A 26579-nucleotide genomic window follows, 5' to 3' on the forward strand; every position below is an offset into this window, starting at 1 on the left:
GTTTCTAAATTTTCCCAAAATCTTTGACTTCATTTTTCTCAAAAACATTTTATATGAAAAAACCGTGCACTATTCAGGAAAAATATCTACATACGATCACCTTTCGAACGGTATACAATACATTACGGTTATGTTAAAAATTGATGCAGAAATTTGTGATTAATATCAAAAAAATAGGCCTCAAAACAGCGTCGGCATTATGAAAGGAATTCACCTACCATAAGAATATAACTGATCAGAATCATCAAATCCAGTACTAAGCCAAGAACTTATTACTCGCTCTGATCCCCAAATTAAATAATAGTGGATGGAATACTTCACCGGACCGCCAGTACATCTCCACGATCGTCTTAGCGTTCGGAACACCCTATCAGGAATACATGTAGAATATTCCCGCCTAGCTTCTCCACTATTCCCATCTACGAAACCGTAGATGTATAATATATCGCGATATTCAATATTCGAATACGCTGGCATAATAATAGCAAAATTACACGTTTGCAAAAAATTGTACTGGATTTGTTCATTCTGGTCAGTTATATTCTTATGGTAGGTAAATTCCTTTCATAATGCCGACGCTGTTTTGAGGCCTATTTTTTTGATATTAATCACAGATTTCTGCATCAATTTTTAACATAACCGCAATGTATTGTATACCGTTCGAAAGGTGATCGTATGTAGATGTTTTTCCTGAATAGTGCACGGTTTTTTCATATAAAATGTTTTTGAGAAAAATGACGTCAAAGATTTTGGGAAAATTTAGAAACTTGCTATTTCTTATGTTTGGGCCACAAAGTAAAATAATTAATATTATTATTTTGGAATACAAATTAGCTTATTTAAAAGGAAATTTAACCTTCTTTCTAATGAGCTTATTAAAATAGCTGTAGCTTTAATAGTTCGAGAAATATAGACAACTTTTTGCTAAAAAGTAGTAGTACCTTGAAAAAACATAAAATTAAAAATATCAATAAATCGGAGCCGAATCGAGCCATAGTTTATATGGAATTTTTTGTTGCAAATGATGCCCAGAATCGCCTCTCGAAGTTACCGTAGTCTTATGCTGAACACCCTGTATATTATCCTTGTTGGTTAAAACACCATAAATGCGTTGATTGTAAATAAACTATTTAAAAAAATACTCTATACTTTTGTTCGATACAATTTAAAAGCAAAATACTGCTCGGGGGCTCTAACAATGACTGCGTTTGTCAATATCAATAACGAGTTTTGTCTTGATACATCTTAAATTACAAATAATGTTATTGAAATATTCGGTGTGACTTGCAAAACCTAGATATCGGATACTTTCGCAGGAATTGCTCATGTTTGGGCAAAGAGAAGACTTAACTGTTTAAAAGTAAATCGTATGAGAATTGTAATTTTAAAAAAAATCAAAAACTTGAACATCCAAGGTCATTTGGAAGCTTAGGTGCCTTCAAAATCCATTACCGTCTTTCAGAGAATGATTTCTTGTTATGAAGAAAATGTCAAATACGGAGTTGTTGCAGAAACTCTAAGGAAAAGACTAAGTAAAGCCAACAAGCTAGATACGAGAACCTTCACAAAATAATCTCGGCTACTGATGAACTAATTCGTTCGCTCCAAAAACTTGAACATTATTAATAATTAAATTGCAGGATAAATAATTTTATAAAGTAAAGAGAAAAAAAGGGAAATATAATACTAAAGACATCGACATGTATTTATTAAAGGAGAAAGTTTTCAGAACTCGTTTGTTAGTAATGAGAAGAGCCAGGAGATCTCATTTTACATTATAGCCTTATCTTTCTTGAAACCTCCCTTCTCCTTCTATATCCTGCTTATAATCCTGAAGGTTGGTAAGCAGAGTGATTTACCCAATGGGTTCTTAAAGAGATTAGCAAAGAACATCGATTTTACTCAATAAAGTGATAAAGAGGGAAGAAGACCGCTTTATAAATGATTCTGAATAACTAAGTTCCACCAGCAGAAGTCGTAGAACTTAATTTTTAATCCAAATGGCATTGCATGACCAGCATTTAGTGCTTGACGAGCGGTTTTTTTTTAGGTTTATGAATAATTTTTTTTTAATGTAATGAAAAACAAAGGGAATTTTCGGTTTTAAAATCTGTTAAAACCGAAAATAATTATAGTATAAGCGTTTTAAAGTTTTTCGGAATAGAATCTTTTTTCTTTTTTTTACAGCCTAATTAAGTTGATGGTCTCAAATCAAAGAGAGAGGGCCTTTCTCTCAGCTTGATTAACCATGAGTTAAGTTGTTTGCTGGCATTCTTGAGAGAAGGAACGTCGTGTCCATTGTTCCCTGTCCAGTCCTCACTAGAAGTGGCAACGTTCCGTTAGTTAGAAATCCATCTATCCAAAAAAAAAAAAAAAAAAAAAAAAAAGCTGGGGCTTTGTTAGGGTAAAATAGAATGTCCTTCCAGTCTCTCTGTGTGTTGAATGCTCTTGGAAGAGTTTGTTTAAATTCGCCCAGAAGCGACAATCACAGAAAGGGAAGTCTTTATTTACTCTTCGAACAGGAAATCTAGTTCTAATCTAAGTACAACAGTCCTCAACAAAGAATCATCACAACTTGGCGTTTGGGTTAGGCCGCAGTTGGTTAATGTTTGCTAAAAATCAAATATTTTCAGCAACTAACATCTTAAAACATAAAAATAAAACAAACCAGAAAATGTAGTAGCGCATTTCACTGCACCCAAGTGCAGTGATAGATTTTTTAAAAAATTTTTGAACAAAATTATAAATTAAACTGCAATAATGAAATAAATATTAAATTTTCTTTTTCTTTAACCACATTAAATTGCTTCCTGACTTCTAGATAGGGTTGCCAACTCTATAAAGTTCCAAAAAAGGACATCCTAAAAAAATTAGGTACATACAGGGCCGTCGACAGGATTTTGGGGCCCGGGAATACACAGGGTGTTCAGCATAAGACTACCGTTTCTTCGGGAGGCGATTCTGGGCATCATTTGCTACCAAAAAATCTAAATAAACTATGGCACGATTCGGCTCCGTTTTATAGATATTTTTAATTTTATGTTTTTTCAAGGTGTTACTTCTTTTTAGCAAACAGTTGTCTATATTTCTCAAACTATTAAAGCTACAGCAATTTCAATAAGCTCATTAGAAAGAAGGTTAAATTTCCTTTTAAATAAGCTAATTTATATTCCAAAATAATATCAAGTATTTCACTTTGTGGCCCAAACATAAGAAATAGCAAGTTTCTAATTTTTTCCAAAAACTTTGACTTCATTTTTCTCAAAAATATTATTTAAGTTTAAAACCTGCACATATTCATGAAAAACATCTACATACAAAAACACCTTTCGAAAGATATCCCATAAATAGTGGTTATTTTAAAAATTGATGCAGAAATCTCTGATTAATTGCATAAAAGTAGGCCTAAAAACAGCGTCGGCATTATGAAAGGAATTCACCTACCATAAGAATATAATTGATCAGAATCATCAAATCCAGTACCATTTTTTTGCATTTTGTTACATCAATAACCTGCCGACCTATTCAGTTCAGTTAGAACAGAAAAACAACACGCCAAATGAAGAAGTCTCAGAAGTCAGAACTTAAATCAAAAATACAATAAAATAAATTAGATTTGTGTGAACAATATCTGAAAAAAGGCCTAAAGGCGTCCTTTCCTAATTTAAGAAAGGACAAGGACAACTAGGTGTTAAAAAAGTACAGTCCTTTCCAAAAAAAAGGCAGTTGGCAACCCTGCTTCTAGATAAAATAATAATAATAATAAAACAAAGAGTTACCAACTTCTTGATTCTATTTCCAAATTGAACCCATCTAAAAAAGAAAGATTCATTGAGAAGAGTCTAAAGGGTTGTCTGGGTTAGTCAACCAAGGGCCAGATAGACAGCCATGGGTACGGGAAGGGTTTAAAGTAATAAATTTACTATTCCATTTCATTATATGCAAATCTTGTTGCCACAATTTATGCATATCGGAAATGCCGGCACACGGCTCCTGTAAATCCTAAGAGAGTGGCGCAGTAGATGTTGTTTTAGTGATTTTGAAATTTATACTTTTGGTTTCTTATTATTGATCATTAAATGTGTATATTTATTTTAATTAGTTTATAAACAATTTTTGTATTATCTTTATTACATTTTTAAAGTTTGGAACTCTGTTGATGACAATAAAAATGATAGTAGAGTGTAATTAAGTTAGGCCAGTAACCTCTTTGTAACCTCTCGACAAAAACATTTCGCTTTGCCAATTAATTTCGTTCGTTTACGTTCTCTTTTGTCTCACACTTTATTTACTACAAATTTTTTATTCTTTGATTACATTACAAACATATACGCAAGGAGTTTGTTGACTTGAAACTGAATAAAAGCAATTCTCTTTTTTGTTTGAAGAATTATTATGTGGTAGTCATTCAAAAGAAGATTTCAGTGACTATACACTCAAAAGGACGAAAGCCAAGGTATTATAACTTGATATTACGAGCATCTGTTTAATGTTTGGCCATATTTTGGTACCTATTATCGATTTAGTGACCTGTCAAGTCTGGTAGAAAGTGTAAATTTCAAAACAAGTGGGCGTTAGATTGCACTTACGAACGGCTCTCGTTAGGGAAGGAATCCAGGCAATGAATGCCTCTTGTTTCCTGCCAACCCATCACCTCCAAAGTGGTTACAGAAACGTCAAAAAGAATTGCTCCAATAGAAAACTGCAGGTTGATCGCAAATTACTGGATACTAGTAATACTAATACAGTACAACCTCGATTAACCGGGCAGACCTCTGGCTATACCCACCCCGGGAAAACTGAAATGCCGGTTAAACCGAATACACAGTATTACATAGTACATTTGTACCTATGAATGTACATATGTATATAAGTACGTGTATATTATACGGGTGCATAGGTAGACTCATCAACCGTACATCACCGGATGCAACTGGTAGCGGAACCCACGGAGATGAGCGAGGGCTAGACTAAGGTGGGATAAGGAAAGACTTCTCAACTAGAGAGATCGACTAGCCAGAGATCGAAAGATGCCTATGTGAAAATATGTAAATTAAAAAGCCGTTTCGTCCCAGAGATCTACTCCTATCTTTTACTGATTAACATTGAAGACTAGCTTAAGATTAGGCTACTCTCTGGGAACATTAAAATAATGCCGGTAATTTTCCATAAAAATATTACTTATAACCCTGAAGTTGAAAATGAACTATTTACGACACGTAAATCCCATGGTCTTTTGTAAGACCGTGGTAAATCCCAAGAAATTCAGTACTAATTGCACCATATTTTGGGTTTTTACATACATACATAATGACCCTTCAAGAAAATCAGGTATAAAAGAGTTGCTGCCACGCCTACAATTATGTTACATCGGAAGACCAAAAATTTTTCCTGTCGCCACCGAAAATTAACTTTTGTTTCGGCGCCGATCCAGGTTTTCTTATGATGACTCAACATGATCCCGCTTAATCCGAATTCCGGTTAACCGAGGGCCGGTTAACCAAGGTTGTACTGTAGTAGCAGATTAGGAAACATGGCGGTCCAGTCGCCCAGAGTGTTTGTATAAACCCGTTCGTTTAATTTTAACGCAACTAGGTCTAATAAAGGAATAACTTTCCGAGACAGTGTAAGGGCTCGATTGAATGAATGATGTCGGCTAGGACAGTGTGTCTCCTTAACTCCATTGTAGCATCCTCTTAGGGTCCACGGCACTATCTCCATTTTGAAACGTCTAGAATACAGGGATAATTGATTGAAGAGTCATTGAGATACTCCTTTCTGCGTCTTAACAGCTTATTAGAATTCTGGAGTACTTAGTGGTCCAGAAAACTGAATATGTGTTCATTGTCCACTCCCAAAAAAAATAAGAGCGACAAAATTCTATCTCAGGGCCTTGATGGGTGCCGAAATGTTTGTCAAGAATCAATTGCAGTATATGGGTTCGAAAGAAGTTCTAGCTAGGTACCTGTTATTTCAATCGCAGCTGGATCCTCCTGAAAGGCAGATGCACAAGTAACAAGTTCCAATTCACTTCCTATCTGTGCCTAAACATCACCGTACATCACCGAATGCAACTGGTAGCGGAACCCACGGAGATGAGCGAGGGCTAGACTAAGGTGGGATAAGGAAAGACTTCTCAACTAGAGAGATCGACTAGCCAGATAATAGTTACGCCTGAACGTAACGGTTCCTGTCAAACTACGTGGAAGTAAGATTGGTTTGAGACTTAAACAAAGAATCGCCAAAAAGCTTATCTAGTAACTAATTGATTGAACTGGAGAATAAATCTAATAGTGGTTTGATTCATTAAAAAGAGGCTGAACCAGAGTTTTACCCACCTTACATTTAGGATAATTTAAAAAACGGATAATCCAATGCAAGATCCTAATCTCAGAATCGTAGGAAACAGTAATCACTCATTGCAGCTTCGTAACTTCCGCAACTGTAGACATATTTTTGTAAAAGCCACCTTTCTAAAACTCGTAAACAGAAAATCTTCACGATTTCTAACACATTCTTTAACAAGATTTAAAAGAATTAAACAAAAAAATATTCCTTCAAATAAATTATTCCATTTTGAAATAGCAAAATAGAGATTTAAATTTTTAAATATACCATTTTAAACTACCAAGAAGAAGGGTTGAAGTATCGCAGGTGTTAGAAACATAATCCACCCTGCAGGACACTAGAGAGGACCGCAGCCCTTTTGTGGCTCCTTGCATTTCCCTGACATCATCTCTCCTCTTTTAAACCTATATCAAATATTTACATAGAGAAAGGTGTTTTCAACTTCTATTCCTTCGCCATAATGTTGTTAAGAATTTTTTCTTAACCACCTTAACTTTTTAAAGTTCAAAAATTGGTGGAAATGGTTGTTTTTACAATATTAATAATGACGTAATAATACTTCTTCAGTATGTCTTTTAGATAAAAAAAAATAATGCTAGTCGCGAAATAACATCCATTAAAATAAGTCGGATGCAAAAAATATCGATTAATCTTCTACTGATTTGTATAGTTGCATGTCACCCATTAATCTGTGCACCAATATTACTTACTTTTAATTTTTCACATTTTTATTTTATATTTCGGCATTCTGCAAGGCCCAGAATAAAGTATTCTCCTCATCTATACTGACGACATACCAATTCTTTCTTCTCATCGACCAGCAGGGGCACACTTTAGAATAGTTTTGAAACCAAATCCCAAAGACATCATTACCAAAACTGTTTTTAGCTACTTATTTTCTAATCCTTAAATCTCTAACCCATTTTTCTACTATCTTGGATTGATCACTGTCTAAAAAATATTAAATACTGCCACGACAAAATAGCTAATATTGTTTGATAACAGTTCTAATCTTTTTAATAATGTAGCTTACTTCCAACTTAAAACATGCCTAGATAAAGTGGGAATATAGTAAAAAGTGGTTTAACCAAACGTTCTAAAGTCAGAGATTTCTCTTTTTCAATCCATAATCCTCTCCGTACAATACTGATAATGCTCGCTTTTATATTGCCAAAGTATCCCCTTTTTAGAAGTTCCTTACGTTGATCTTATCTCCCTAATCTTTTAGTCCGCTAACTATAATTCCTATATCATTTTAGGTAAACTCTCCAGGCATTCGAAAAGCCTATTGTCTTTTCAATTTGCATTCTTCAAGTGATAATAGCAATTAAAAAGAATTTATAGTGCAGCTGGATCTTTTTTGGAGTGGTACATATGTAGCTTTTGAACTCGAACACTTTTTTGGGCATAATCTAACCAGAAAATAACCTCCAAAAAAATTGCATTTTTCTATTTTAATAATGTAACATTTAGCCTTGAAACTTAAATTGTGTATCTTGAGCTTTTAAAGAACTCAGATCGTGAACTCTGTCTACTTTTACATTTGAGACTTAAGCTATATGACATTAGTTCCATTTCTTAGAAGAATGCCTTAATTTAGTTGAACTTAGATGTAATTTCTCGGGAACTGGCCACGTTTAGTGTCACTGCTTTGTCCTCCACCACCAAATGCCTTCCAAATCTCTGTTGAGTTCATCTTGTTTGTTAACTTTTTTAAATATATTTTTGAGGTTCCATATTTTTTTTATTCTTAAATGCTGCCTGATTGATGTCTTTGTCTTAATTTTATTCACTGTGAAAAAAACTATATTTAACATTTTGATCTCTTTATATCTGAATAAATTATGTATTTTAAATGTTAATTATCTGCTTATTTTACATACTTGCATTTTTTGACTCTTTTGTTTTCAGTTCATAACTTTTAAATGATAAAATCAGGCCTACATATCTTGTTTTGTTGAAACATTTAAGTTTATTAATTTTTGATTTCCCGACAAAAAAGAGTATTGTTAGCTAGTAATGGCAGACGGCCTTAGCCCATGGCCTGTTCTACTATCTTGTAACAAATTTAAGTACATTTCACCTTTTTATTTAGATATATAGGTACTTCATTATTAATAATTGTAGTTATTTATTGTCGGAATACACATAGATTCTACTTTTTAACACGTATATCAACAGAATGATATACAAAATACTGACAGTATAGATTATTGAAATCTGTCGAAAATTATAATAGTAAATACGATGTCTTACATATATTTACTGTCTCCTTACTGACCTAAAGAAACTTTGAAAGGTGACTGACTAAAAGAGGAGACGAGAAAATAGAGGAACCATTTTTTTTATTTTCTCCCATTCATGAACAAAATGGTGGGATTTGCTACTGTTCTGTACAAGATGTTGATGTTATCTGACGTAGCGTGCTAGCGCTATCCCTGACAGCTTTCTTATTTCTATTTGACGTCAAGAGTTTTGATTCATCAAGTTGATTTTCGTGAAGATACATTGACTTTCTACATAAAACAAGATTCTAGATGACAAGACTTTTAGCTTTTGAGTAAGAATTTTTCAAAGTATTTGCAGTGAAGTAGTGTTTGTGAGAAGATTTCCTGCAGAAAATGATGGATATTTCGTTTAGATAGAGAGAAGAAAGGATTTTACTTATTTATGTAAAGAGTTAATGTTTCATCCTTAAAATAGGAAGGAAGAAATCTCTGCGTTTCCGGTACAATTCGACATTCTGAGGTATTAAAATAAAACTGAACATTCATCCCGTCTACAGCTTTCTCAGATAAAATTACCTTGATACGCTTCTGTATATATATATATATATAAAGACAAGTTATAGGTTTACGTCTAGTGTAATCCGTGTCGCGTTCAATTTATAATATTTCTCATCCATATCTGTAAGAATTACATAAGGGGAAGGTAATGTAAACAGTTTTCTTACCGTAGACTTTTATAGTAAATTTGTAGAAAAGAAATTGAATGAAATGCAGTGGAAATCACATCCAGATTGTAAGTAGAGAGTGTATAGAAGAAAGACAGGTGTAAGATTAGACCGGATGCAGGTGCACAATAGCATTCTAAAAGAACCAGATCACAACGGCCCATTCAGCGAATCTGTTCTATATAACAACAACAACAGCAGCAGCAAGAAGAAGGCTCTTCAGTTCTCTGAGCCTGAGTATTATAAACTTAAAAGGAAATACATCTACTTTGCATACATTTCTGCTTGGTATCTTCATTGTCAGCATTATTGCGTTAAGCTCAACTTACTTTGCATAATATTATCGACTGTATAATAGTTTAAAGGTAATTAACGTTTATAATGGTTGAAATTTACAGTATTCTAGAGTCTGTACAGTCTCTAATAACGTGGATTCTCTCATAGGAATTAGATTTCCCGAGAAACTTACTATAATTGAGTCAAAGAACACAATTTTTTTTTGTATATTTATGAATATTTCAACGATTTTAGCTTATTTCTTGCGCTTTGATAAAGAATATATCACTTGAAAGAATCTTCTCGGAGAGTCTTGCTTGTAAAATTAACTGAACTGAAAGAATACAAAATATTTTGACATTAAATTTGTCTGAGCCCACTTTTTGAGTAGATTTATTTACAAACCTCCTTGGGAATATTCTATTTGCCATTTTTGATTAGAGACGATTCTAAAAGGAGTAGAAGAGCATTAATATCACTTTGCACAGGATTTTTGGGCCAAGATGAAATATCCAACGTCAACCTGAACATAAACTTCCTTTATCAGTTCTATTTAATCACTAACCAAAAACCAAATTTTCATAATGACAAGTAAATTTCTGTAATTTTGAGTCGTAACTGTTCTGCCCTTGCAAATCATCCAACCACTCTAAAAGAACCTAGCACTAACTCGCGACCGCTTTTTTAAGATAAAACAGTTCCGAGTCCTACACCAATAAAGTGCTAGCGAATGCTTTTAACATTACGCCGTTAGGAGCTTAATAATAAATAGATGGCACTGCCTTTTATGTTCTACATGTGGTACGTAATGAATGTTAAGTATTATCTAGCGCGCTAACCTAAAATTTTGTTTACCCTTTTTCCAAAAAAAACTATAGTGATTATCATTTTTGAGAAAATGTGGATTATTTTTTAGACGAGAGAGCTTTCCTTTTTTTTCTAATCCAGATCTTCAAACTGCTACCCAAAAAACTATAAAGCCATCTCATTGAACTAGGTGCAACATGAGGCAAGCGTTGTAAAATAATAATATTAACGAAAGCAACGTAATGTTCATCTTCATTGAAATACTTCATCATTTCGCTGTACTGCAACAACATTCCCGACCCAGTTACTGACACCACCAAATATTTGTTGCAACCCAGAGGAATGATCTTAAAGTTCTTTTCGTTAAATGAATTTATCCTTTCATTATCAAAAAAAAATCCATGACTCCTTCTTCATTCTAATCCTCTAGCCCAGGGGTCGGCAACCTATATTAAGTAGAGAGCCATTTCTCCTTAAATAATTTTAATAAATCTTACCAAGAGCCGCAAGGATGATAGTATAAACAACTCTGTAGATCATTTCTATTCACAAATTATTATTTTATGATATTCAATAAGATTTAAATGTTTTATATATTTATTTTCACATATTGCAAAGTAAATAAACTAATAAATAATAACTAAACCTGTGTTTGAATGAAAATGGTGGCAGTCCTACATAACATATAACGTACTGCATTTTAATATAGTTCTATTCAATTTCAAACCTGTCACATTTAAAATTCTTTTTGGAAAAATATCTTTACTTTAATAAATGAAACTTTCGTTTGTTTCAATAAAATTGAAATATACAATTTATTTTAGACAGGCTGAAGAGCCACACAACTTGGATAAAAGTGCCGCATGCGGCTCGCGAGCCGCGGGTTGCCGACCCCTGCTCTAGCCCAACAGTTAGATCTAATCCTCTAGCCCAACAGTTAGATCTAATCCTGTAGCCCAACAGTTAGATCTAATCCTCTAGCCCAACAGTTAGATCTAATCCTCTAGCCCAACAGTTAGATCTAATCCTCTAGCCCAACAGTTAGATCTAATCCTCTAGCCCATCAGTTAGATCTAAACCTCTATCCCAACAGTTAGATCTAATCCTCTAGCCCAACAGTTAGATCTAATCCTCTAGCCCATCAGTTAGATCTAATCCTCTAGCCCAACAGTTAGATCTAATCCTCTAGCCCAACAGTTAGATCTAATCCTCTAGCCCAACAGTTAGATCTAATCCTCTAGCCCAACAGTTAGATCTAATCCTCTAGCCCAACAGTTAGATCTAATCCTCTAGCCCAACAGTTAGATCTAATCCTCTAGCCCAACAGTTAGATCTAATCGTCTAGCCCAACAGTTAGATCTAATCCTCTAGCCCATCAGTTAGATCTAATCCTCTAGCCCAACAGTTAGATCTAATCCTCTAGCCCAACAATTAGATCTAGTTCTCTAGCCCAACAGTTAGATCTAATCCTCCAGCCCAACAGTTAAATCTAATTCATCTTATAAAATTCTAATTAATTTAATCCAACTCTTTTCTAGTACCCGATAGACTACTCTGCGGTTTTTAAACGCCAATGTCCAGCGAGACTAGAGCTACTGAGATGGAGCACTAGGTCACCCATCGAATTTTTAAAATTTAAACCAAATTGTAGAGCTAAAAAGCCAATTTACTGCATAAATTTGGTTTTTTTTTTGCGCACAAATTGTTACCGAAAAAATGTTAATTACGTTTTCGGTAAAAATAAAATTTATACTAATTCGCATCTGATATTTAATCTACTTAAACTCAGTTGAAGTATTTTACGTTCAGCAGTTAAGGTCCTTAAGTCAACTAGAACATTGTGGTTTTAGAGGTGTCCGACTTTAATTAAAGGGTAAAGTTTGTTAGATCTATCTTAATTTTAGAGTTGTATGTGGAGATCAGGTTAGTCTTGTATCTAGAAGTAAATTAAGTTAGTTTAGTATTCCGTTCGTTTTCTTCTAGAATGTTGGTGTTAATTTTTGATATTTTCGATGGTTACTTTCTACGGAGGATAAAAAATGGTGGCCTGCTTTTTATTATGAAGCCAATCCGCGTTTCGTTTAATGGTGTTCATATCATTTTTTTGTATTGCTTCTGAAAAGTTCTGTCATATCTTGAAGTATTGTCTGCGTTAATTTACAAGAACAAAGGTGTTGATTGTAGGAATGTCTTTAATCTCTAATTGTAAATGAGATAGAACTGTGAACTACGCCCAGAAAGACTACAGCTTTGACAACTCGTCAAATAAACAGTAAATAATAAAATAAAATATTAACAATTTTAAAGTTAACTTTGTATTTGTTTTTCTAAACACTTTGAGCCTTTTTAGATTCGTATATAATCCTATTGTATAACAATAAAAAATGTATTTTGAACCTGATATTTTTCTTGCTTTCTTCTTCTACTAGACTTATGGTATCAATTATCTTGTGTTTTCCAGGCGCCCATGTAAACCCCGCTGTCAGCATATCTATGGCTTTAACACGTAACATATCCATACTACGAGGTATCATGTTCGTGCTAGCACAAGCTGGCGGAGGTATTGCTGGAGCTGCTCTACTCTACGGGTAAGACAACATATTCATTTTACTTTTAAATAAAATTATCTATTATTTTGTTAAAACTTTTACTACGTCTTTATTTGTAACAAACATTCTTATTTCTTGAAAGTTCATGTGATTTTTTGTTTGTTAGTTAACACAAAATTGATGCCTAAATTTGCATGTAACAGTTAAAAGGTTATAATTTTAAATATTTTTTTTGTTAATATTGATGTCTAGCAACTATTGATTCATAAATTGTGAATTTGGTTGAACTTCTTACACTCAATTTAGAGAAATAGTAAGCCCAGTATAAAAATATTTATCTCAATAGTTAAATCTAAAAGAAAAACAAAAATCTGAAATATTTGAGAAAATGTTAGGAAATATTTTAACTTATTTGTAACCTTTGACTTCCTTATTTTAAGACATCTACTTTAAAAATTGACTACTGGTCCATCTAAAAGAGTTTTCAATGAATTAAACAACTTGATAACTAACACTCTTGAGTGCTCGTGAACACGTTTTCTTGCAAAACAAACGTAATTTCTCATACTAAAATAAAAGGAATCCTGGAAAATGATATACCGTTAGAAAGCCCATTAAACAAGGAAACTTTTATAATAAGTGCCTGCACCTAGGTCTAGATTGTGATCACATAAGAGCCTAATGAGTTTTCTTCAAAAATTTCGATTACTTTTATTTTTCCAGTATCTGGAGGAAGATTGAAGCTGTTTGGAGAATAACTTATGCTTCGAAATGGTGTCAGTTTTTAGAAAATTTAGCTGTCTTTCTAACCGTGTCATCAGAATCGAATTCGGACTAAAACTTTCTGAGTAATAACATTTTTATTGCAAAAAAGTCATGATTTTAGAAAAAAAAAAATTAAAGTGACGTCACTCAAGAACAGAGGAAAATATGAAGTTGGCCAATACGTCATTGAAATCCACTTTAGATGTACTACACGCAGTAGGCCTATGGACAATACTTACTGGTTCACCCTGTATTGAACGTTTCTCAAAAAAGTCCAAAACTTTAATAGAAGCATTCAGCAAACTGGATACGTTGGAAATGTTAATAAGAAATATCGGCAAGGCAACGGAATATCAGATGCAGTATCAGTGTTCTTATGGAATATCGGAGGTAGTGGTAGACCGGATATGGAATAAGTTTGGGTTTTTTACAATTTTGTTTGAGGTATTTTGTCCAATTTCTTTCTGCTGCAGGTTAACTGACGAACATTTCAAAAATAAATGGGGTTTCTGACTTTAAAAATTTCCAGACAAACTAAAGTTGCTTTTGAAATGGTCAATATTAGAGCATGCATAAAATTTGTAATAATCCTAATTTTCAAATTTTCCGAGATTATAGAAGAATTTCATTTCTCAGAAAATATAAATATATCTTTGTTTTGGTTATTGTCCAAAAATACGATTATTGTACAAAAGAACAGCTGTGAAATTTATTACTAAATAGCTTGGATTGTTTTATAACGTTAAAAAAAATGGAATTAGAGAGATCAAGTGAGCTGTGGTTATATATTTATTAGCATGTGGTTAGGTGGAGATATGCCGCTTGGCGTTATGGTGGAACATGACATTTGACGTGATATTGTGCTAGAAAAGCGATTACATCCTACAAGCCTCTAGTCCTGGGAGACGGCCGACCTGGTAAGTGGAGGTGTCTGCTCTATTTGCCTAAGTAGGTGAGAGATATAGGGCAATCGCCTTGTTGAAAATTGAATTTCCCAACGTTTTGCCAGAGTGAACAGTAGGGTAGGTTACTTACTCGGCAACCTCTCTTTGCCATCGCATCCTAATACCCTCTTCATCCATAATAAATCCACCAATATAAAACCACCATCTATTCTCTCCGTACCGTATCGTAAAACATTTCGCCACTGTTTACACCAAAATGTTATATAACCTTTATAGTTTTCCATCATTTTCTCTTACCTTTGTAAGTGTGGAAGATTGCTATCAGTAAATTTTCGAACTTTCGAGTTTTCCTGAAGGTACAGGTTTAAGGCTCCTTAAATAGGAAACAGTGTTTTACGGTGGTTGTAAAATTTCATCTTTTCTACAGCCTCTATCCTAAGTTTGTAATTCTAAGGGTGGCTATAATTTTTCCGCCTAAGCTACATCCAAAAGGGAACCAGGATGCTTGTATGGGCAAAGCTCTCCTCAAAGAATAATTTCAGTAAAGCTAGCAGTCTCTTCAGATAGTTAAATGCCAGTCCATCGTTGAAAGTGAAGCCAAATGAAATCCGGATGAAGTTACATTACAAGCGTGACTCTCTCCTTATCCAGAATGCCAGGACACGCAGGTCAAGAGGTTGACGAGAAAGTAGAGGAATTGGATTGGATCTAACACAGCTCCCATCGGTAACAAATCCTTTTTTAAGAATCAGATTTTTTTGACGTGATATTGCGATTACATCCGGCAGCCTCTTGTCCTTAGAGGTCTGCTGTGTTTGCCTAATTAAATGAAAGTTAAGGGAACTCTTTTTTCTTCAGTTGGGAAAACTGAATTTCCCAACGTTTGGCGATAGTGAACAGTAGGGCAAGTCCTGGTTTTGCAGCAACTCTGAGGCCTGGTGGCGTAGTACACTGGCCAAAGACAAGCGAAGACATACATTCGAGGACTTGGCCAATATTTGAAGCAGATTTGCTTCAATCAAGGCCGGATAGCTCTATAAATTTTCGTGGATCTGCTAACTGGACACAACTGGTCTTAGAAGACAATGAATTTGCTGGGTATGATCTGATGGTTGTTCTTGCAGAACCTGCTCTTGCAGAGATGTTGCGAAGAGCAAGGTTTCTTAAACTGGGAGAAGAAGCGCCCACGAAGTTGAGCAATACGGAGCCGTTTTTCAAGAGGTTTTGGGGCTTGCGTATTTATTACTTTTTTCAATATTTTATAAGGTTCAAATCAGAAAAGAAAAGCAAACTTTTACACTCCCAGCAAAAATGAAGGCAATGCCCCTGATATAATCTATATACTGATCTTACCAAAATTAAGAACATCTACATGTGTTTTGCTCACTTAATCGTCTTTTCTCTTTCTTCATCTTGGAGGCTGATAAGATAACAATTAAGTGTCCTGCCTGATTGTAGTTACTTTATTCTCCTCTTTCTACTGCAGAATTAAGTCAATACAAAACTTAATGAAGGAATTTAAATATTTAATTTAAATAATAATAATAATCATAATAATAATAATAATAATAATAATCATTAGGGAAGGGATTAGCTATGAGGTTAGCATACTGGACTCCCACGCGGAGGTCCCGGGTTCGAATCCAGCAGCTGACCCTTAGATTTTCTCTTCCTAGGAGCTTCTTACAGCTCACTGTCCGGTGATGGACAGTGTTGTCTGTAACGAGAGAACACTGTCCGGAGGCCGGCAGTGCACTGGAAAAAGCTCCGGGCGCTAATGACCTCAGCTGTTGATGCGCCAAAAAAAAAAAAAAAAAATCATTGCTATAAATTATTAAATTTTCGAAAATAATTCTTCGTAGGTATGTTTTAAATAAAATATTTAATTTAAATAATGCTACTTCTTGGTAAATAGATAGCTGGAATAAATCACTGGAGATAGCAGATAGAGCTGTGTATGAGCTTATATAAATCTTAACAAATGACTCTCTATTAGTGATAAGCCTATTCTGAAAAATATATCTGATTTACTCCAGTAAATCTTATCTCTGATTACTCCAATGTTTGCCAAGTTTAAGTAGGATGCCTTTCACTTTGAAGTCTTATTTAAAATTATAAACTTATAAATATTGCGTAAAGGTAAAATCTAATACTTTATAATTTTTTGTTTCCTAAATTACTGCCGAATATCTTGTTATTTTCAGAAAAAATGATAATACAAACTTAGAAAGATTACTTTTAAAAATCAGGTCAAATTAATTTGTTTTTCTGCAACCATGTAGGGAAGTTCTCATTACTCAATTAAAATCAGCTGTGTAATGCCCAACTTCCCACACTAATGGGGAAAAATTCCCATTAGTGTCACTTTCCTCACTAGTGAGTGGAAAAACTTTATTGTGCTTCCTTGATATAAGAAGTTTTGTTATTAACATAAATATTTTCTGTAAAACTTTAATAAGCTTATTTAACGTAACTAAATAATTAAAAAACGAATATTAAAAAATAAAATAAAAATTGAAAGGAATATAGAAATAAAAATAATACTTTAATAAATAATTAGATATTTTTAATTATAACAGTTAAAAAGGTTATAGTGTTACCTTATAGAAATTTAAAATGGATTCTAGTGATTCCTGTTTAGAAAACACTCCTCCATCAATAAAAGAAACAGCATAAAATGTAATAAGTAATGTAAATACGTAAGTAATGTAAATAATTGTAATATAACAATAAATGTTTATAATAAATAAATTACTTTTTGTAGACTGTAAAAATGAAATTTTTAATTTTACTAGTTAATAAATGGTTGCAGAAAAAATATAATATTTAACTCGAGTGTAAAGTATTTTCCTCACACTCGGCAATTTGCACTTGCACTGGCCTCGCTTCGCTCGCTCGTGCGTGCAAACCCTGCCTCGCGTGAGGAAAAGTACTACTTTCCACACTTGTTAAATAAATAACTATTTATTTACGCCAAAATCTGTTACTAACAATTACGCCACTTTTATTTCGCCTCAATTTACTCAAAAAAACTGTTTTTAAAACTACTTTGTGCAAAATGAAAAATGATTAAGAACTGTATGATTAGTAAAAAAATCATTTTCGTTTAAGCTACTTTCTTCAAATTTGGGTTTTTATTCACTCATTAAATTCCTGTGAGTGTTACAATAGTAATGAGTCGGTACAAATAACATCATGCATACATAATACAAATAACTCCATGTGAATTAATTTTCTAATTGCTGCAGTAATGCAATAAATTAGATAAATGGGAATGCTTAATTCTAAAAAAAATTGTTTTCATCAAAGTAATTGTGTCTAAAAATATTATAAAGATAACTGGTTTGGGTGCCCTGTGGCCATATTCATTCAGCTTTTTTTGGTTCTTTCAATCTCAAAATTATTCTGTGAATTTAGTTGTGGTTCACAGGTTAAAAAAAACCATTGATCTATAGATTTGTGACCGTAAATTATTAACTTGAGGATTCAAAATTGGCGAGGAATCGGTCAAATAAAAATAACAACTCGTCTTTTTGCCAACGTTTCGACAAATATAGGTACATATAGAAAACTCACAATTACAGAAGTTTTCTGCAACCTGCAAAGCCACGCCCTGAAGAAGGCTATATATTTGTCGAAACGTTGGCAAAAAAAAAAGACGAGTTGTTATTCTTATTTGGACCGATTCCTCGCTAATTTTGAATCCTCAATTTGAATAACCTATGATGCCTCTATTTATCTAACTGCTCTCTGTTCTGGTAGAGGAACAATCCTTATATTATTAACATCCCTATATTGTCCATCAAGACAACTTCTTAATAGAAGATATTTGTGACTTATAATTACAACAGACAGGCTGATGGTTATTGAAGCTGAGTTTAGAAATTGGTTTAGTAAACTTCCAAAGTTTGACAAATTGAATCTAAAATTATGTTTGAAGGAACCCCCCATATTCAATATGGATAATGGTTAAACGGCCTAAAAGTTAATGCAATAAACCTACTCCCACTTATTCCCGAATTTCGAAACTGATAAGACGTTTAGAAATTTTAATTGATACCTTTTTGAAGATGTATCTTGAATTATTGTGACAAATTTTTCTGCAGAAAAGCCACCAGTACACTTTTATAGTTTTATGTAGCAATGTTAATTCTTTTCCTTTGTGTGAGTTAAGCACACAAATTTTAATAACTAATAAATATAACTTACGGTTTTGATTTGCCTAGTTTAAAAAAAAGAAGTTATCATTACAACTACTTAGAACTTGAGTTGGATTTTGATTATGTCCTTTATTCGTGTTTCTTATTCGTCCAATCATTTTGATCGTGGTTGATGTTTTACAGAAAAAATGAGGATTGCATACTAATAGTAATGCACGCATCTTGCACCACGAAAAATCGTGTCCTTTCCGAGAGCAGCGTGATCAGCATCATAAAATAAAAACTCCGCATGAATCATTCATTCATATTCTTGGAGCTTTTTTTAAAATTTAAATAGAAATCTCCTCCTAGGAATCGTCTTCGAATTTTTGTTTTATTAGTAATAAGAGATCTCGAAATTTATAGTAATGGATGGATTTTGGTATTAAGAGAAAATAAATATTGAATGGAGTTCAACTTATTTTCTAATTGTGTTCCTCTTTTGCAACTTCTACCAAAGTTTATTACAGCCGTTTATTAAAATACAGCCATTATTAATTTGTTAAATAAGATAGATCATTTAATTTAAGCCTTAGGATTATGGTAAAGGCTTTTTATACCCCCATTTTCAGCCGGCTATTAAGAAGGCTGTGGTGTAAAAGAAAATAATAAATTATGAAGTAATAGTGGTATTAGATAATTTATATAATTATCTTGGACCTTTTTTTGCTAAAACATTGCAGTCGTTCATGCTAGAAACAGCTTTTTAGCAATTTTATTCTTTTAATGCGATTTCTACAGTTCAAATTACAAAGTTTTAAAGTATTCACTGAAAATACATCCTTTGGGAGTATGAAGAAATTATCATAAATGCGTGTTCTGATTGTGAGAACATATCCTATTAAAAACGAAAAGATAAAAATTATTTAACGTGTGATTGGCGTAGAGGTTTTAATTAAATTACGAGGTGCATTCAAGTTATCACACCTCCGAATTTTTTTCTCAGAACTGTTTCCAGATAAAAACATGCGGTTTGTTTTAAAATAAGCTGGCACTCTTTGTTCATGCGTGACAGAGATGGCTGCACTGTAAGGCACACAGAACCCTAGCGGCAGCGTCGACAGCAAGGACTGTTTTTTATACTAAAAAATGGCGACGTTTTCATTACACGATCAGCGTGTAATCATTCGATTTCTCCATTTGCGTGGTGTGACACCAATTGGAATTCGTCGCCAGTTGAGTGTGAGACATGTGGTGATGGTGCCATGGATGTGTCAAATGTTCGTTCCTGGGTGCGACAGTTTAAAGAAAGAAGAACTTCGTGTGAAAACAAACCAATACAATCTCGGCCTCGGAGTGTGGAAAAAGTTGTTTTGGAGGATCGCCAAAAGAGTGTGCAACAGATCGTTTCCGAAGTTGGCATTTCCATGGGATCTGCGCACACAATCCTTCATGATAACCTGAAAATGCGAAAAGTGTCCTCCAGGTGGCTGTCACGAATGAAGACTTTGAAGTGATTGCTCATGCTCCCTACTCGCCTGATCTTGTTCCTAGCGACTTTTGGCTCTTTCCAACAATGAACGACACTCTTCGTGGCCGTACATTCACCATCCGGGCCGCTATTGCATCAGCGATTTTCCAGTGGTCAAAACAGTCTCCTAAAGAAGCGTTCGCAGCGGCCATGGAAACATGGCGGCGACGTTGTGAGTAGATAGGATTTGCCGATTCTGGCACACCTAAAATACAAAATGGCGGCCATCCCCTCCCCTCCCACCCCCCTCCCTTACCCCTACCCCCACCCCTCCTTATTGACCAATCATCGATTTCGACGAGGGTTTAAGCCACGCCCCCTACCCCCACCCCTACCCTTTTTGACCAATCATCGAACTCGACGAGGGTTTTAGGCCACGCCCCTTCCCCCACTCCACCCTTTTAATCGACCAATCAGCGAATTCGATAACACCCCTTTTACCCCCACTCCTACCCCCACCCTTCTTAATAGACCAATCAGCGTATTCGACGACATCCCTTTACCCCCACCCAAGCCCTACTCCTATCACATGACACCTACCTTTACCCCCACCACCTCTAGGTCGTCGTATTCGTTGGCCTCCTAAGCTCCTCCTACAAGATGGCGTCTCTTCCAACAGCTGTAGTACACAAGATGGCGGACCTCGTACCAGCTGATGACCACAAGATGGCGGACCTCATACCTCCACCCCCCTCGCCCACTGATAGACAGGAGGGGGATTTTTTTTTTTTAATTATTTTTACTTACCTGGGATTCGATCCTACAACCTTCGTACTGGTAGACACGTCATCTGCACCAGTCGGCCACAGTGGTAGTCTCGCTTACTCTAGTTTTGAATGTTCTCTTATGTTTTAACTAGGAATTATTTTTTTAAAAAAATCTAACCCCCCTCACCAATAATTTTTTTTTAAATTTAAATTACCCCCCACTATCACAAAAATATTGAAAAATAAAAATGGATAACCTCACATTAGGTAATAGAAAAATTATTTACTTACCCCCTCCACCTGGACTGCTTCCGCTGCTGATGACGCGACCTACACTCACTGAAAACTAAACCCGAACTGACACTTGGACTGCGATACTAGCATTAACCCCCCACCACAATTACGTCACACTCTAACTAGCCAATAGAATTGCATCTTTTTTTCCAAATGATTACCTCTCTGGACAGGTCTCTGTAGCAAGCCACCCCCTTTCCCTTCCACATCTTGTATCATACTTGTTAATTTATATATATGCCAACATAGCTGAACATGCTCCAACAAGTCTGGACATGTAGCCAGCTGCCTCTTTCGCTTTAACCGTTTTATTATTTCCGTTTACCAACTATACAAACCTGTATGAACATATCGTTATAGTCTCAATAGGATGACACGTATGATTAGCTGAACATGCTCCAACAAGTCTGGACATGTAGCCAGCTGCCTCTTTCGCTTTAACCGTTTTTTAGTTAGCCAATAGAATTGCGTGCTTGTCTTCCCTCTCTCTCTTGCAAGTGTCTCTCTCTCTATAAGGTGAATCATACCTCCCACCTTTGATGCAGGACTCAACCTGTCCGTTAACTTCATATATGTTTCTTAGAAAAAACAATATTTTTAAAACTGAACTTTGCCCTTATTAGCTTTTATTGCTTTATAAATAATAAAACTTTGAATGTTTTGGAGACATAAAAACTTACTTTTTAAAAAAATGTTAACACGCTTGCACAACATGTTTGAACAGGCAAGTAAAAATAATGATGACTCATACCATTGTCATATCCTCAACGAGCACAAACATGCTCCAACAAGTCTGGACATGTAGCCAGCTGCCTCTTTCGCTTTAACCGTTTTTTTTTTGTTATTATGAAGTTAAAAGTAAATTGAACTTTGAACTTATTAATAAAATATAAATAAGTTTTAATTAACTTTTCTTTATTTATAAGTGTATAAAGTAAAAATAAGAATGAACAAACATTAATTAAAACATTTTATTTTTATTTAACGGAAGTATACAAGTAAAATAATAACATTTATTTCACAGTATAAATTTTATTTAAATTCTATGTCATATCTTCCATTATTAAAGCCTTTGTACATTATTAACAGTTTTTTCTTTGATTGTTGGTAATCTTCCACCATTTCATCAGTTATCACTGCCGCAAATCTGCGTGGAAGGAAGATCCTCGTTGGGTAGTCCATTGTCGGGCCAATATAATGTAAATGGGCAACGATAACATCTCCAAATTTAGTGTTGATTCTTTCGAATTGCTTCACTTCGTATGAGTATCCGGTTTTTAGATCTGATAATTTGCCAATGCCCGCAGACCTTGTATTCACATCATTCAAAAAGCTTGCCAACTTAGACATCTGAAAGAAGAATATTATATGAAAGTATCACATCATGATCAATATATTGTTTCAATAAAAAAAGTATTATTACTTACCTTTGAAGTATGAAGTTAACCTCTCGAGCTGTGGGCAACGAATGACGAATTACCTTACAAGCTTCACTACTCTACCGTTACGGATGTCCCCCCCCCCACTCTATGACGTCACTTATAGTTAGCCAATAGAATTGCGCGCTTGTCTTCCCTCTCTCTCTCTTGCAAGTGTCTCTCTCTCTATAAGGTGAATCATACCTCCCACCTTTGATGCAGGACTCAACCTGTCCGTTAACTTCATATATGTTTCTTAGATAAAACAATATTTTTGAAACTGAACTTTGCCCTTATTAGCTTTTATTGCTTTATAAATAATAAAACTTTGAATGTTTTGGAGACTTAAAAACTTACTTTTTAAAAAATGTTAACACGCTTGCACAACATGTTTGAACAGGCAAGGAAAAATAATGATGACTCATACCATTGTCATATCCTCAACGTGCACAAGCTGCAGCTTAGTGTTTTCTTTTTTTTTTTTAACTAAATAATTTTTGGATATGCGCCCCTCTTAGTTCGGCTTCCGCCTTAAGCTTCCTCACCACGTCAAGGTGGAGGTCATCGAGGAAGTTTTTATTTTTTTTTTACTTTTTTTTATTTTTTTTAATAATTTTATAATAATAAAAGGAATACTTGAAAAATAAAGCAATAATTTAATTTAATACATTTATTGAAATAAAACTTTAAAAGATACATATACCTCAGAAAAATATATAAAAACTTAAAAATCAACTTCAAATACAAATAAAATATTTAACTTCTAATTAGTACATTAAAGTGAAATAAATAAGAAATGTTTTGCTATCGAATCAGTTTATTTTAATGGTTGTTGGAATTTTAGCTGCCTTGCATCAATCGCATTCATACATTGTACAGAATCTGCACAAATCCATTCATGGTTTACGGGGATTTTACACCCCGCCAGTGACCAACATTCAGGTTTGTGTGCAACTCAATGCATTCGCCAGTGACCACATTCGTTCTTCAAGGCAAAAATATTTCCGTCTCATTCCAACCAAATTTACTGTTGAGCCAGCAATTGATGGCTTTAATTCGATATTGCGTACATTTCTCTTTACAAGTATTGTGCATAATACAATGATTTCCTGCTGTTTCTAATGAATCAAGTTTTGGACAGTCATAATCTTCTAAATTAATTACACAACAACTGTACAGATTTTGTAAAAGAAATCTTTTCTTTTCATAACCCTTAACAAACACAAATTTATAATTACAATCAATAAACTTGAAAATATCTCTAATCATTTCATATTCAATATCCCCGTCATTCCACTTAATTTTATGATAATAATTTTCTAACCAATAATTGGTTCTTCTACTTTTTTCACATTGTTTATGTTGGACAGGTGGCTTGAATATCCAGTGTCTGACTGATTGAAAATTATAGTCTAATAGAGAAAGCTCTTTAACAATATAACCTCCTACACTGTCTACAAAGCACTGGAAGTCAGCTATCAGCACGCCTGTCTGAGCCATACTGAACACTGAACTAGCTCTTCAAGCCTTCTTATACCATACGACGTACAATACCTGTCAAAGGATTATATTCTACCACCCTGTCGTGAATAATAAGGCAATAAGCAGTGGTGTTGGGCGGGAACATTTCTTTTGATTCAAATTCCAATCTAACATCTACCGGGCCACATTTAATAGATTCGCACTGTTTAGAACAATCTATTAAGGGTGTTTTCTCTTTAAAATTTTGTAAAGAACTTAGAGGATACATTTGTTCTCCATAATATGACATTTGAAAGGAAGCATACATATGATATAGAATGGCAAAACGGTTAGAGGAAAAATCTACATTCAAATCGCCGTATGGGAAAGCTTTACAATTAAGATAAAGTTTTACATTTGAAATAGAACAGTGGTCAAAGTGACTAGCGTTGCTTTCCACATTATTAGCACGTCCGGTTTGAAAAGCTAGAATGATATATCGGGGCTTTTCCATTTGACTAGATGTCTTTACTGACCAGATTTGCCTCTGAGTGGCCGGCAACAAAGGGTAATCATAGAGTTCCCAACTTCTAAAACTTAGAGCAAATACCTTAGCAGATTTAAGATGACGCATAAGAGCCAATCTCTGATGTTCGTTGACTGTTACATAGGGCAGCATCCAGCAAAGCTTCACCATTTCAATTTTACACCTCTCCACCGCTTGTTCTTCATTCAATCTGTTGAATTTATAGGCATTTCCATCTTGTCTGCTTCTAACAAGTATCAATTCTTGTTTAACATTAATCACAATTTTCTGATAATCTTCACAAAATCCCAGTAGCGATGACAGCGGAATGCATAAATTAAAACATCCTTCTGCTGAAGTGATGTTGAGAGCATCGCTTTGAGGATAGCACCAGCCCCAGTTTGTAATATACTGACAGCCTGCCTTAAGCGAAGCCAACCCTTTAAGTGTACAAGCTATTCCTGGGTTTTTTACTCGATCTATTTCAACTCCACTTAGTTCGTATCTTATTTCATCAAATAGAAATGCAAAAGCATTATTGGCCAATTTGGATGAAACAGGAACTGCAGAGCCGTCTTCCTTTAAAAACTTGCCTTCCAAGTAGAGCAAACTTTGACTGGGTAGCGTATATAGATCTTGATGTTGTACACTAATGCATATTTCATCGCCTGGCAGTAGTTTTGAAGAAGCATATGGGTGATGGGAATGCAATTCTATGCACTCGATTGAATTGTCAAACTGACATTTCTCTTCCAAATCTAACACTTCCATGATGATGATAGAACGTAGTAACCTGCAGCCTGAAGAAATCGAATACTGCTGTTGGTCAGCGATGTTCGCTCGGCAACTGTTCTCACTGGAATGAGAGCAACTGTCCTTTTATCGCCTCTTCTAAAGTCTAACCCCATCTCCGTCTAGTGATCAAATGGCCAACTTCAGTTGTGAGCCTCTCTTTTATAAGACATCCAGCAGGAAGAGTAGACAAAGCTGACCGCAGTTGTTAGTGCCAACTTTCTGATACTGCTTCCGGTTCCATGAAATTCGACTTCCCTTTACATATCGGACAAATTCAGCAGGGGGATTGGCACCACTGCTATCGAAGAATTGAACATATTCTCCTCTCTTCTTATAACAAACCCAGTGAGTACCACTGCCAACACTGCTATCCAAATTAAAAATGGCTCGTTCATTTTTCCATGGTTTCTTTGGAAATTCATCAATCATGAATACTCCTCTGAAATGAGGAATTTTATTTGATTTCGCCAACTTAATTAGATCAAAATTACTTAGCCGCAGGCGAGGTAGCGTATCCAGCATTCGTTTAGCTTTTCCACTCAATTTTGAAGATTTGCCACCCATCCGTCTAGGAGTGGGGATGATCCTTTTCTTTTTCTTCTTATCTTTAGCACGTCTCATGATAAACTAAATCGTTGTTACTTTTTTCTGGCTTTATATATGAACATTTTTAACATTCTCCCAACTGTTGTGTGAATTATCTAAGCCCAACCATTTCACCAAAATTCTATCACCTTTCCGTTTAATAACCTTCTCCACTAGGTAACTGTCGGGATGTTTGGCCAGCTGCAGTTCTTCTTGATAGAAACCTCCAGCAATCATTTGCCCCTTATAATCTTTCAGATGATAGGTGACCGGTATGGTATTTTTCACTTCAGCAACTTTAAATATTTCTGTAGACCATGAAGGGCAGTAGCCTTTAGCAAATTGCGCTTTATATTTGGATATGCGTACATGATCACCAGCTTTGAACTTGGGAATGCTGGTATTTTTCAAAGTTTTCTTCGCATATACTTCACGTAACAGCTGTTCTTCTATTTCTCTTCCCCGTACTGAAGCCGGCGTCATTTTGATAGTTCTGTGTTTAGTGTTATTATATTTGTTC

At 34.6% G+C, this 26579-nt stretch overlaps 1 protein-coding gene across 1 annotated transcript in view; it reads left to right on the forward strand.

Annotated features, from left to right (window-relative positions):
- The window catches only part of LOC141458858 (neurogenic protein big brain-like), a 194572-nt gene that overhangs the window by 17788 nt on the left and 150205 nt on the right, over window positions 1-26579 (forward strand). The window contains exon 2 of the mRNA XM_074137402.1: window positions 12846-12972. Coding sequence (XP_073993503.1) covers window positions 12846-12972 — 127 coding nt within the window. The remainder of the gene's footprint in view (window positions 1-12845; window positions 12973-26579) is intronic.

Source organism: Rhodnius prolixus, unplaced genomic scaffold (genome assembly GCF_049639745.1).
Source record: "Rhodnius prolixus isolate KJV_2025 unplaced genomic scaffold, Rpr scaffold_5, whole genome shotgun sequence".
Lineage (NCBI taxonomy): Eukaryota > Metazoa > Arthropoda > Insecta > Hemiptera > Reduviidae > Rhodnius > Rhodnius prolixus.